At 38.5% G+C, this 14,982-nt stretch overlaps 1 protein-coding gene across 1 annotated transcript; it reads left to right on the top strand.

The window, feature by feature from the left end:
- Positions 1-841: 841 nt before the first annotated feature.
- Positions 842-6,601, top strand: LOC6031315 (probable serine/threonine-protein kinase MARK-A). The gene has a single exon (XM_038259140.1). The coding sequence runs from the start codon at positions 977-979 to the stop codon at positions 1,964-1,966; it is 990 nt and encodes a 329-aa protein (XP_038115068.1). The 5' UTR covers positions 842-976; the 3' UTR covers positions 1,967-6,601.
- Positions 6,602-14,982: the final 8,381 nt, after the last annotated feature.

Raw genomic sequence — 14,982 nt, 5'->3', positions numbered from 1 at the left:
CACCGGATAGGCGATCGCAGCACGAGCCTCAACTACACCAGCAGCACATCACCACCTTCCGACCCACCGGTCGGATTTGGCTCCGGAGTGATCTCCAGAATCGGCAACAATCTTCCCACTGTAGGCAACGGAACCACCACCGCCACGAGCAACAACAAGACGCAACCGCTGAAGAAACCGCTGGAGCCGATCAAGTCCAAGGTATCGTCCACGACCTCCGTCGCCGCCACCAAGCCACCCACGAGCGGCGAATCGCCGTCGTACATCATCAAGGATACGGACCAGATAAGTCAGGGAGGAAGTCACGCCCTGCAGACGCCATCTTCGGGAGCTGGAGGAGGCGGTCCGACGACTGGAGTGGGAGGCGGCGGTGGCCCGAGCAAATTTGCCGGCGGCAGCGTGGGCAGTGGGTTGTACCACGCGGTCGGCAGTACCAACAGCTTGTGGAGCCGAACGAGCAGCAGTCGGGCGGAGAAGGAGCGGGACGGGGCGAAGATATTCGAGACGTTCAACAGGAATCTCATCAAAACTATTAAGGTGTGGTTCCGATAATGTTTTGATTTTGATGCTGATTGTAACAATTTTCATTTTTCATTTTAGGCTGAAAATCCAAAAATGTCCGGTCCCCGGATCTGCGCGCTGCGCATCCAGAACGGTTCCAGCAACATCTTGCTGGACAGCTTGCAGGACGGTCCGGACGCGGACGCGGATCCACTCGAGTTCAAGCTCCCGGGGAACGTCGGCGCTGGCATCGCTCCAACTCCGGTAATTTACACGCGACGGGCCAAGTTTCTTGACGAAGAACTGCTGCTGGACGACGATCCGTCAATCGGGTTGAACGGCGCCATCAAGACGACTAGCTTGCCAACGGCCAGTGCAGGAGTTGGTGAAGGGCAAGCAGCAGCAGCAACAGGTTGGTGGTGCGAGGAACCTGGGTGTGGGTCAGGTTGGACCGGACCGGAAGGACGTGTGCCAGATGAGTACGACGACTTCGCCGCATTCGTCGGATCGGCTGTGTACGATCGGAGAGGAGGTCAACAATTTGCTGTTGAACACGAAGAGCACTGCGAACAACGTGGGTGGAGTTGGCAAGCCAAGGTTAGACATTAACGTAAACAAGCTGGAGGGCATCGAGATGAACTCGAAGAAGTCGTGCACGCAGTCCAGTTCGATTTCGAGTGAGATCGACATCCAGGAGAGTGCCATGCTGAGGCGGCAGCAGCTGTCCCGGGTCGCGGAATGGGTCCAGAACAACTCCAAGCTGAGCCATCCGGAGAACCTGAGCAACACGGAGTCCGACATTGAAAACTTGACGCTTGCATCTGCCGCTTCGCTCACCCTAGTCGATAGTTTGAACAATAATAACGCGTTAAGTAGTGGCCTCGCGGCGGTTGATCCCGGCAGTGACACTAAACTGATAGCTAGTGATATTAAAATAAGTCATAGTATTAGTAACAACAACAGCAGTAGCATTGTCAACAACAACCACATCACCAACAACAACAACACCTTTGCTCAAGCCAACATCCCAGCGCCCGGCGTGTCCGCAGTCGGTTCCCGAGGTCACAGTCACACTAGTCTTAAGGCCGCCATCGCCAGCAATACCGCCCAGCTGGACTACAACAGCAACAGCCATGGTCCGCTCCCGCTGTACCATCCCGCCCACCATCTCCACCTGCACCGTGACCAATCCGACGACCAGAGCTGCGGCGTAGACCTGGCCCAGATGGAGTACAACGTGAAGCAGTTCCTGCTGAAGCAAAATGAGTGGTCAGCCATCTCGAGGCGACTGTCCTCGTCGACCACCTCGGGGACGATCGATCCCCAGCAGCTTGGTCCGCCGTCGCCGGTGTTCATCCCGAAGGAAGTTCCGGTGGTGAAGAAAGCGAGTGGTAGAACCGGTGGGGAAGTTTCCCGGGATGGCGGTGGCGCAGACCGCGATGGGGACGTCGCAGTTCCACAATAACAGTAGCAAGTACGCCATCAATCCGCACCGGACGGAAACGAATCTGTAAGATGTTGGTGTTGGGAGTAGACGGGTAGAGATAGAATCGAAGGCTTTGGAACTGCGGGACTGGACAGGAATATAGAGTGTGATGCTTTGTGTCGGACAGTCGTTTTGTAATGTTTGGATATCATGCATTAGTGTAATAGAGGAGAAAAGCAACTCGCGACAAAATTTTGAGGCTAGGAATTTTGACAGGTATGATTTTCATAAAGTATTCGCCTCCTTTTCTCTCCCACAGAAAACCTGGGAACGAGGTAGCTGTCAAACTAGGCCAAAATGTTAAAGTCACTCACAAAATGAACTTTGAGTGATTTGAGTTCATTCCTGACGTCACGATTTTCTCCTCTATTCTATTTAAACTTTTCGTCGCCCATTAGAGTGCTGATTTGGGTGGATGTACTGGTTAGGGTGGTCCAAATCCTGGCTTACTCCTGGCTACCCCTTGAAATCAACGAAAATTTAAGCTCATAATGACCACGGGAACCTCTCCCTCTAAGCCCTTGAATTTTGTATTGGAATATTTTCAACTGTTCCAGTGTTTACCTGTGAAAGGCGTCCCATTGGTTCGCACGACCCAAGAAGAGTATCGGGACCGCATTTACAAAGTGTCCCTCTGACTTTGATACCCTGCTCTCGCACAAAGTCATTCACACAATCATTTGACTACCACCACCACCTCTATCACTTTTAAAACCGCTCTGAGCGCTTTTGCCAATCACTTGACCCATGATTCAAATGATTGCTGTCACCACAGTTACTCGCACAAGCGACAAGATACACAATCTGTTGTCATACAAACGGGGTAACTTTTTAGTTTGACACCCTTTTTACATGGAGTTCACACACTCTACCAAACGTTTGTTTTGTGTAAAATGTGATAGTTCGTCACTTCTTAGTTTGATTTTGACAAAAAAGTGACTAACCGCGGATCAGACCCAGAAATTGCCGCAATATGCACCCTTTTTGTTACATCCTAGTTCATATCCATTGAACAGTGTTTCAAATGCGTGATAGAAAAAAAAACTATCATTTGATCATTTCCCCAGAGATCTCGAGATTCACGTTGATGTTACGTGAAAAGCTATGTGGTATTTTTCCACTAGACTTTTCACGTAACTTCTACGAGGTGGTTCTAGTAGAAGCGGAATTTGCTTGGCCAGATCCTTTCACGTTGATTTTACGTGATTTACACGTGAAAGCTAAATGTATCAGCTAATGAAATCTACCTGAACGTTTTAATGATCGTTATAGGAACTTTCTAATACTTTTGAGGTCTTATTTCAGATTATTTTTCTGTTTAAAATAACAAAATAATGCAATTTTCAATTCTAATTTATTGATTTATTGAACTCTTCTTTGAATAAACAACATTTTACAAATAAAAAAATCTCGATTTCGTGATGCTCCGTGTCGAAGTTGAGCATCCATTTTGATTTCCGCTTGACGAATCGAATTTGGCCACAGGGCGATCGTTCCTGCGGAGTGAACTGACAGCTGGTCTGACTGGTCGTCCTTGTTGGTACTGTCACCGTGATTTGAATCTTTCCCTGATAAATAAAGAAATAAACGAAACTTAACCTCAAAGGTAAACAACCGAATGAACTTTTTTGACAGGTGTCAGTTCCGGGACTTTAAAAGCATTTAAAATTTTGATTATGTTCCGGTTGTTCCGTTTCGCATGGACACAAATACGGCCAGGGACACGGCACGGCCACGGGAATGGCCAGGAACAGGCACCTACACAGCCAGGGACACGAAAACGGCCAGAAGCACGGACACGAACACGGGCAGGAGTCCGGACAAGGACACGGCCTAGAGCACGGCCACGGGAACGACCAGGAACAGGCAACTACGTGGTCAGGTGCACGTAACGAACACGGCCCGAAGCACGGACAAGCCCACGGGCACTAATACGGAAAAAACTCGGGTAATGACGTTTCGCGTAATCGGAAGCAAATTCAAATTCAAAAAAATGCTAAGTCCTGATTTGACACCTGTCAAACCACTCAAACGGCACTCACAAAATGAATACTGAGTTCTTTGAGTTCATTTGCTACGTCACGGTTTTCTTGCCTATAATGTTGCTTAAAATCATCGTCAAAATCTCTTTAAACCAAATTAATCTTACGGTTGTAGTGAAACTAGTAGGACGATGAGAGGGTGGCCATAAAAAAAACCCGGCGTAAATGCTCGGACCGAGGCCAGACACCAGTTCCATGGCCTGAAACGAGTTATATCCGTACTCAAACTTCCCCTGGGCACACTCGAAAAAGGTCGACGATACGTTGGCCATGTTCGTGACATTTCCGGTGGACTCACGCAACACGGTAGCTCCGATTGCCATTCCGACGGACCAAATCGACACAGTTGCGCCTGGGATTGCCTCCGAGGGGTACGAATTACATGGCCACCGGGGAAGAAGATAGTGCTTCAAAAGATCTGCAAAAAAGTGAATTATTAAAACAAAATCTAATTAAACTTAATTTAACTTACCGTCTGTTCCATTTTTGATGAAATTTTGCGAGCACAAGTTCGGCCGCAGGTCTTCACCGTACGCCATCAATTTTCATACTAAAATAATCACGTAGAAATTTGGCCGAATGGATCACTCAAGTCCCGTTGAAGTTACATTTCAAAACACATAAAAGCTACATGAAAAACTCTAGTGGAAAAATACTGTAAGGGTTTTCACGTAACTTCAACGTGAATACATTTTTTCCGGAACACTTTCACATTATTTTTACGTGTGTCACGTAAAACGGACGTAGTGAGGGGAAAATTGAGGTTACGTGATTTTTCAGGTAGCATCAACGTGTGGATTATTTTGAGTGCACGTCTCCTCTTTTCCTTGACTACGCACTCTCAACGCTGAGTATTCCGTTCTCTCAAAAAAAAAAAAAAACTAAATTGAAAAACACGAAAGAGCAATTCCGAACTGACCACACATTACGTCCCGCTAAACTGTACTGGAGAAATTGGATTTGTGACGGCTTCAGTGGATAAACACTGTTTATGGGGGATGATTGTGAATGTGGAATTGAGAGAAGGAGATGGCGCAAAAAGAAGAGCACTATGGGCACGAGTCAGGCATGACAATTGTATTCACTCAAAACTGAGGGTTTGATATATTTACAACCCTGATTTCTAGGAATCTTTCATAAGTTGAATCATTTTAAATAAAGAAAGTAGTTTGTCAAATGCAAAGCATCACAATGATTCCTGCAATAAAAAAGACAACCGTTACAATTTCATGAATGTATCCATTTTTCTGGTGTTGTATCTTGAGTTTCAAAAAGTCATCAATTTATATATTTAAGTTTTTAAACAAAGTTCGTCTACGTTGGGAAGCCAAAATTCGAGTCCCATTATACAACTCATAGCTAGTCAATGTTAAACAAAGAAAAAAATAAGCATAAACCAAAAGAAGACGTATCATAAATTCCCTTGAAAAGCTGGGTAAAGAAAAAGCAAAAAACTGGTGTAGTTTGATAAGCAAAATATAAAAACAAAAATGCTGGGAAATCTCCATTCACATTTGGTGTTCAGTTCTACGATTAAGCATTTAAGGTGAGATGTACCAATTTATGTTGCCCAAAAAAAAGCAAATCCGACACACATTGTCGTCACACGTATAGGTACATTTAAAGTGCTCATCATCCAAATTAAAACCTTAAAAATGCTAAGCCAAGTTGAGCGTCGTGTAGAACCGCGAACAGACTCGCATTGATTGCCTTTTGTGTGGAAGGAATAAAGCAACAACTCAAATGTTAAACATTACTGCAAAAAGAAAATGAAACAAAAATGTACCAAAATAAATCATCAAATTCCAAGTGTAACCCAGCAGCTGGCAAAAACAGAAATAAAAATGGAGAAAGCAACTATTTAGACAACTAGAATTTACTAGAAGCAAAGTGCATTTTTGTGTCATATTGGAGAATGCCTTGCCCGAATCGATGATAAGTATGTGTGTAAATCAGCAAAAGATGCTTGAAAGGTGCGCAACTGTGCTAAAACAAGTGTAGAAACTAACAGAACTTGCTTAAATTGCAAAATGGATAAAAGCTAACTGAGGTGAGAAAGCGGAGAAATAAAAGCTGTACTAGAATAGACCATTGGTTTGATCCTAAATCAAGTTGTGCGCTGTACTGTTATGTAAATCATGGGCGGGGAAAAATCACAATATCAAACCGTTTCTTATTCATTTAGTTTCCGCGCAAAAACTATTAAACTCTATCCAACGTACTATACTGATTAGTGAAGAAACAAAAACGTACTATTATTCATCTACTAGTTATACTATCCAATGTGTGAGGCTTATTTTGAACGGGATTAGTTACAAAAGAAACTGATGTTGATGATATTTTACAGATAAATCTTAGTAAAAAAAATGCTTATAACAAGGAATCAAGGACTAATCAAAACCATGTTGTTATTCTGCACACAAAAAAACAAAACACACACAAAACTCCACTCTGTATACTTACTTTACGATAAGCTTTTGTTCAAATATATACTTCTTGAAGCTATTGCTTTGGCGCTATCCGCACAATGTAATCGCACCTAAATATATTAACATTTAACAAAACACATCTACTACATTGTATATTAATCATGAAACGCTTCAGTGAATCAAATCACACAAAACTATGTTTTACAAGTTTTTACATTAATCGTTCACTAAAGATTCAAAATCTAAGCTGCATCTGGAGAATTTGAAAGAAATTTAAAGTTATGCTTAGCAGGTTTTTAGAATTTCCCTTTTGGCAACACCATTTCTGTCACTTAAAAATAAATTTATTATTTTACCATGCTCCGGATTCATACTCGGATGCTCTACAAGCTTATTCAAAACCCTTCTAAAACATGATTTTCGAGCAAAAACACGTTTTAGACGAGTTTTGAACACGCTGTATCTATTTTTAGGAGCAAGTTAGCACCAAACTTTCTTCGGAAAAGTTGTAGTGCACCTTCCAAAGCATCCGAATATGAATCCGGTTTTAGTGAAACGTGAAACGTGGATTTTATAAATATAGAAATCCAAAAAAATACATTTTTTCCCATACAAATTTATTTGGAAAATTGACCCCAAAAGGAACTGAAAAATTGTTGTGCTCGCTAAATTTGGACAACTTTATTTTGTTTCCCATACAAACATATTACACCCTAATGGACACCTTTTTTGGGGTAATTTGGACACATGTTGATGAAATAAGTTTAACGTTTGATTTTTGAACATGTTTTATATCTTTCAACATTGTTTTGTAATTGCTTTATATTTTAAGTGTTTTTTTCTCACAATATTTCATCAAAGGTTTGAATAATGATTTTGTAATAGAAATATAATTCAATAGTAAGATAACAAATAGTTCAGTGTGGTATACATTATTCAATCATTCATTGTAAAAAATGATTTAAACATTGATTCTGGATCAGGCACAAGTATAGTTTTAAGTGATTAAGATATCGTTTAGATTTATCCAAACCAATCTTTATATGGAACTCATTAACCTGAAACTATCATTTTTTTTTAATTTTACATTCCGTTGCCCTTCAAATTATGCTTTTATTGTAAACCAGCATATGGAAATTATAAATGTTAAAGAAATTAATTAAAAGCAAAAAACGTTACTTAATCCACCTTTAGGTGGTTGGTGCCTTCCTCTCGTTTATAGTGATTCCAACCCCCCTAAAGTGTCCCCATGTTTATGGATCTCCCCTAACGTTCACAGCACCTAAGAGGTCCTAATAAAAATAAGCGATGAGTAAAAAAACAAACTACCTACAGACTTTTTGTCAAGATTATACAGACACCGCCTTTCAGGAAAATGGCATCCCTCTACACGGCTTTTTCGTGGCGATCAGACCCGACCAGTTGAGGTTATGTGAATTCAGACCATTTTTTAAACTGCTTGTATTTCAAGATAGGTAAGTCAGATCTTGAAAAAGGTCTTCTCATATGTTTTCTAAAAATATATAACATGTGAGGGTTTCATGAAAAAACCACCCTTTTTACCATAATTTTAATTTAATATGAAACAGTTTTTTTAACATAACTTTTTAAATACGTTATAATACTGCATGAATTTAAATAGCAACTTAGGGGACGTTAAGACGGATCGATTAAAACCTTTCCGGCCAAAATCGGTTGAGCCTGTGACGAGATATTCCAGTGACATTGATTTGGTACACATGTCTACATACAGCCAAACACACAGACATTTGCTCAGCTGGTGATTCTGATTCGATATGTACAAATGAAGGTAGGTCTAGGAGGTCTAATCAAAAAGTTCATTTTTCCGAGTGACTTTATAGCCTTTCCTCGTTAAGGTGAGGAAGGCAAAACAGTCTAGTTGAACGCCAAATGTGCAGTAATCAGATTTTCATCAATTCGAATATTGAAATAAATTTATCCACATTAAAAAAATAGGAGTTTTGTGAAAGCTCTCATTGATCACATTCCATTTTAAGTGTTTTGACATTTTAAATCCTTCTAAATTTATCTGAATCCCTTTAAAAAACTCAACCTGCCATGAAAGTTACATTTTCTTTGCCTGACAGGTAGACTTACATGTATGTCCAAATTGCCCCACAAGCCATGTCCAAATTACCCCCATAGCATGTTCTATCTAAAATTGCAATTTTAGTTGATAAAAATGGATAAAATGCACAATATTTATACTAACATGTCTCAGGCATCGTCCAAGAGACCCCCATAAACAACCATAGATTCGAGACGAAATTATCTCAGGAACTTGAAATGAGCTTCAAATTTGGCAATCCATGTGCTCATGAATGAGCGAGCACAGCTTCGGGCTCGCTCATTCCCAACCCTGATATTATGAGATTATGATAATCTCCTTGTGCATGATTTTGGAAAAAAAAAACCTCTACTTACGTCTCATTTCGATGTGTCTAAGTTGTAATCACATCGACGATGTAGTGATAACTTGTCGTATGCTGGGATGGAACAAACAAATAGAAAAACGTTACTTAATCCACCTTTAGGCGGTTACCGCCTTCCTCACATTTAAAGGGTGCTATCCAAAATGCAAAAAGTGCGTAAATAACACTTAAGTGCTTATAACTTTTGATAGGGTTGTCAGGTCTTCAATGTTTTGGACGCGTTAGAAAGGTCTTTTGAATACCCATCCTGCGATAGGTCGCATGAGAGTTCCGGACAACGTTTTCATCAACATATCTGAGATCCGGCCTCAAAAAAGCGTATAAATAACACTTAAGTGCTTATAACTTTTAATAGATTTGTCAGATCTTCAATATCTTGGACGCGTTGAAAAGGTCTTTTAAATACTTTTCTAAAAATATATAGCATGACGGGTTTTCTTACAAAAGCCACCCTTTTTACAATCTTCCGGACTTTTGTTAAACTCGTTTTTTTAGCATAACTTTTGAAGTACTTATCTTAAGTTTATCATTTTTAATAGCGACTTATGGGACCCCAAGACGGATCGAATGACGCCAAAACGGACAAAATCGATTCAGCCAATGTCGAGATAATCGAGTGACAATTTTTTGATCAACATCCCACCACACACACAGACATTTGCTCAGAATTTGATTCTGAGTCGATAGGTATACATGAAGGTGGGTCTAGGAGGTCTAATTGAGAAGTTCATTTTTCGAGTGATTTTATAGCCTTTCTTCAGTAACGTGAGGAAGGCAAAAAACCTATTGTCAAACCTAACCACCTTCAACATGGCCGCTTCTGTCAACCTAAACCAGTTCTTTCTTATGAGGAGAAAATGGGAAGTATTGTTATTTGAGTTGAAAAAATAATATATTTTTTTTAATCAATTCCACAAATAATTGTAAATTGCATCAATAGATTGATCAAAAAAAATACTTGAAAGGCATTTATTTTTATCGTACACCGAATGTTGACTTATCAGCATTTTCATTAAAAAAAAAAAACAATAAATTTCATGAACTGACGTTTTTTTGCCCCATTTCAAAGAATTGTTTTTTTTGCGCTATTTGCCTGTAGTGGCACAATTGGCAGATTATTGATTTTTCTACATAGAAATGTGATCTAGATTGAACAATAATAAACCTGTGCTTCTTGTGAAATGAAATGTGGCGTGACGTAACAGTATCGTAGAACTGGATTTAAAAAGTAAACAAAAATAATCGCCACAGTTTAAATTAAACATCAAGTAAAAATTGCCGCTGCATCCGCTATGTAAATGCTGGCCCCGATACTCTTCAAGTGTGCTCCTCTTTGGGGAACTGGGAAAGATTTACTGACGTTCTTTGCGTAACGGGACAACGACATGAGCAGATTTAAAAAAAAAACATATTTTAAAACCATATTGCATTTTTCAAATCCAAGTAGTGAAATTTTTTTGGCTCGTCTGGATCGTATCGTATCATTTATTTCGAGCGTGACCTCGAGTCATTTTTTGATTTGCCAACAATTTCTAGTGACTTGCATCCGGCAGCTCCTTATGAACGGATCCGCCGTAAAACGATGGAACATAAACTCAGGATTCTCCTCTCACGTGCAACTGCAAATTTTAACAGCCCAATTCAAAAAATCTGCGGACAAAATCTAAACAAAATTCCAAAGAAAAAGTCATCCGCATGCTTGGCACTGAGTTGAAAAACATCATCAAAAAAAAATTGAATTGTCAAGCTATCTGAATCACAGATTGCTTGATATTTTTATTTAAACTCGAATTTTCTTGCAAAAAACAGAAGAAGAATACAAAAGTAAACACTCAAAAAGAAAACCCTATCCAGCCGTCTCGTCCCAGGTAGTACGTTTTGACGACAGCACACAATGTAAACCAGGGGTGACCAAAGTATCGCCAAACGTGGCCCGCGAGGTGATATTTTGTGGCCCGCGGACCCATTTTGAACGATCATGTAAAATGGCCCGTTGACCACTTGTAAAGGGATTTAATACTTTTTAGAAATTACGGTTTATTTTGAACTGTTATGTGCTAATCTTTTTTTTGTTAATAAAAAAACTTATGATTTATCAAAATTTTGATCCCCATTTTAGGATACAAATAATTTGTTCAAAATATTTTATAATTAAAACAATTTCACACGTTTCAATGTGAGTGAAACTAGTAAAAATCGTCAAAATTTTCATCAAACATTTTTAGAAATATTTAAAAACGTTCAAGTTTGACTTAGGTAGAATTCTGTAATAGTTGCAAAAATGTAAGTTTTCTTTATTAATGACACTTTTATGAACTGATCCTCAAACACACATTGCACTTCCTTCGGGATTCGAACTTAGTTAGATAAAGAATTACAGTTAGATAAAGAATCTGATTGACTACCAACTGATTCAGGCAGACAAAATGTGGAAATCGGAGGATCAAGTTTGTTGCAAATATTTTACAAAGCTTTCGTCGATCAACCAAACCCTCCACCATTATTAAAATAAATTGGCTCAAAAACCAGGAGCAAAAATATATTTTCAAAAAACTTCAAAACATCAAAAAAATTAAATTTAAGTGCAATCAGCTGAAATTTATTAAATATGCATTCCTCTGAATTAAGAACCATTTGAGCATGTTTGGGTTTATTTAAAAAAATGAATTTTATAGAATTTTCGATGAAATAAATAAATGTATTTTCGCTAAAATGTTTTTTTTGTCGAATCTTTTTTTTTAAATCAACGATACCAATAGAAAACCGTTATTTTGTGGTTTCTTTTGTTTTGAATTGATTTTTCTTTTAAATAACAAATTAAATCTTAATGTAAATAATGTAATTTATTTTTTTCTGAAAACCTTTTTTGAAAATTTGGCCCGCAAGCTCATTTGAGCTTCAAATTTGGCCCGGCCTCCAAAAACTTTGAGCACCCCTGATGTAAACAATAATAAACAAGTTTTTATTTGGTTGACCTATGCATTGTTCTGAAGTTTGGTTGAATTTTGTTGCTGGCGTCCCGAGTTATTATTTAATAGGGGAAGGTGGGGCAAGACGACCATATGGGGCAAGAGGAACAATCGCTCGTACGGCCGTAATCTTTACAATTTTGATTATTTCCAGTATGAGGAATTGTTGCTAGCAATGCAATTAGCTGATTCTACTACAACATAACCGCCAAAATGACGTAAACGCCACGGGGCATAAGATTTAATGAAGTTTTTTTCGAAACCTTTGTTTTCTTATAATATTTGGAAAGTACAAAATAAGGCTTAGGGTTCGTTTTAAGGCTCATTTTATCAAAATGCTATTTTTCCTAGATCAGTAGTGTCCCTACAAGGAGAAAAAAGAATTCCTGAAATCGTGAACAAGCGTTCATGAAAATGGGAACCACGAACAAAGTGTTCAAATTTCATGGTACGTTTTTCAAAATCGTACCATGGGATATGAACACTTTGTTCGAGGTTCCCATTTTCATGAACGCTTGTTCACGATTTTGGGAACTCTTTTTTCTCCGTGTACAAATGACATGCACCTATTACAAAGTATGTTTTAACTTTTGGTTATTTTTGTTGAGAGCTTTTAAAAAATCTTGTTCAGGTGGGGCAAGTGTACCATATGGATTTTTAGTATGAAAAAATCTTCGAATTGCTGCAACAACATATTTTACTGGGAAATAAATACATAAACGTACTTAATAACTGATAAACAATTGTTAAAAAAATTGTCCATGCAAAATATAGTGATATTATGAATATTTCCTTTTTTTCATTTAAGTAATTTTTGTTCGTAAAAACGATCAATTTTTATTGAAATAATATTATTTATTTAATCTAAAATGAAAGAAACGTTTCAAACACATCCTAATCTGATGTATCTAAGTGATAACAGTTCAATTATTAGCAAATTAACAGTTTGTTTCATGCATTGTTCCTCTTGCCCCAGCGGGTTGTTCGTCTTGCCCCACTAGTTGAGTTGAACGTACGGAAAATCATTTTTTAAATCAATTTTTCGCATTGAAAAACAGGATTTTTAAAAAACTTGTTCTATCAAAGTCTTAGTCAAGACCTGGAATAAGATGATTATTAAAAAATCCGACGGATTTTTAACGTTTTTAATGGATTATAACGAGCATTTCCTTAGCTTGTTACACTTGCCCCACTTTCCCCTATGTTTACGGCAATTGAGCTTTTACGTGTGTCAAACGGGTTCTGACCTGAAATCCCTTTGACCAGTAGTCACACTTACATCAATTTTCAGGTTGTGTCAAGATAGCACGACAAGATTAAAACTTCTTTCATGTGAAAAGTGATAACAATGCTCGGAGTTTTTTTTTCGGTTTCTATTGAATATCACAGTGTTGAAATCGAATTTTGGAGATCTGTGAAAATCGAAAGGTGAGGCAGTGTGAGTTGTACAAAACGGCGTTTTTAACTCAATTTGGCCCAAAATGCACGTACGACAAGTCTGCACGACAGCGACGACGTCCTAATCTACAAAATAAATGCAATAGAATTTTGGAGAGGGTGGAAAATACCCTTTTTATTTGCACTTAGATTTTGTTTGCGTCCGCCTCCAGATTCGAACCGATAACCTATGGTTGATTTGATCCATGCAGGCAAATTTTTCTTTTTAAAATAGCCTTTTTCAAACAGCAACATTAAATATTTCAGTGGAATTGGATAGAACCCACAGATCCATTATAACGTCATGATTCGAATTCCCGGACGCTTCGAAACCCGAACACTTCATTTTGTTTTATCAATTATTTGGATGAATTCTAACATCAACTTTCATTTAAAGTTTGTTTGAACGCTGTAGTTAATGCCAAAACAATCAAATAGAATAAAATTATAAGTTTACCAAAAATGCGAAACATTTCACCTGAAATATTTCATAGGCATTCGAGCACCGGGAAGGCAAAGCAGAAGTTTAGGGTTTCGATTTCCTGAAATTCTAGCAAATTTTTATATAAACTATCGATTGTTTTAGTGTTAACAGCTTATTTGAGACCTAACGAATGCCATTCACAAACATTCAAGTTCAAATTTGTGCGATTCATAAGTAAAATCGAGTGTCCGGAATTCGAAGCAAAAGTGTACGGATTTCGAATCAGCTTTTATCAGTGTCCGGGATTCGAAGCACAACAAGTCATTTTAATTTTTAAATTTTGATGAAAAAACGTTAGAAAAAACATATTTTGCATGCATTTTCTTGAAACTGACTGTTTATACTACCTCCTGATTATGTTTCTATATTTCGCACTTATTACACGATTATTTGCCAGCTACAACAAAAATGATATGCTACTAAGTGTCCGAATTTCGAATCATGACGTTATTGTGTTTCAGTTTATTTTTTGGTTGTCATTTAATAATAAATAGAAATAAATATTTTAAATATTTTTTAACCTTCGGCCGAGCAATACTTTCCAAGATTTTTCTATGTGGTTAATTCTTAAAATATCATCTTGATTTTTTTCTTTTGAACGCTCAATATCAAATTCCACGGATGTAAGCTTAGACTTTAACTCTGCACTTCATCACTACTTCTCAACTTTTGTTCCTACATCCAAACATCACTGTGCGTAAAAAGACCGAAAATATTCCATCAATTAGTGATCGACAGACAAGCGCTCCATTAGGAAACGAAAAAAACCTTTAGCTGTGCTCATCCTCGCCAAATGTATCCCTCACTAATGGCATATCCTGCTGAAACGCAAGCAAAACAAACAGCAACAACAACAACAAATAAACTACAAGAACATGATCCATCAGAGAAACTGATAAGAAATTCCAGGTAAAATGAACATAGAAAACATTTTTTTGTTTGCCTTTAGGTTCCAACTAGGAAGGTCCAAAACAATGCTGGCTAAAGACAGGAATTTCAAAAGATAAGCCACTCATCCCAGTCCTACGGGTGGGGAATGAATCACAGAATACAAAAAAGGTAATGACAGTTCCATGTTGGGCGGAAATTGCAGTCATATTTTTTTTTTAGTTCATGCTTTGATTGAGGAAATTGGTGGGTTATTTTTCGCTCTTTTTTGCTGATCCGGTAAGGGTTGAACG

Source organism: Culex quinquefasciatus, chromosome 3 (genome assembly GCF_015732765.1).
Source record: "Culex quinquefasciatus strain JHB chromosome 3, VPISU_Cqui_1.0_pri_paternal, whole genome shotgun sequence".
NCBI classification, from domain to species: Eukaryota; Metazoa; Arthropoda; class Insecta; order Diptera; family Culicidae; genus Culex; species Culex quinquefasciatus.
Note: the sequence above shows the minus strand (reverse complement) of the source record. Positions and strands in the feature narration are given on the sequence as shown.

Bases quoted from the DNA above. Each gene is read 5' to 3' on its own strand.
- LOC6031315 (XM_038259140.1), top strand. From the start codon at position 977: ATGAGTACGACGACTTCGCCGCATTCGTCGGATCGGCTGTGTACGATC.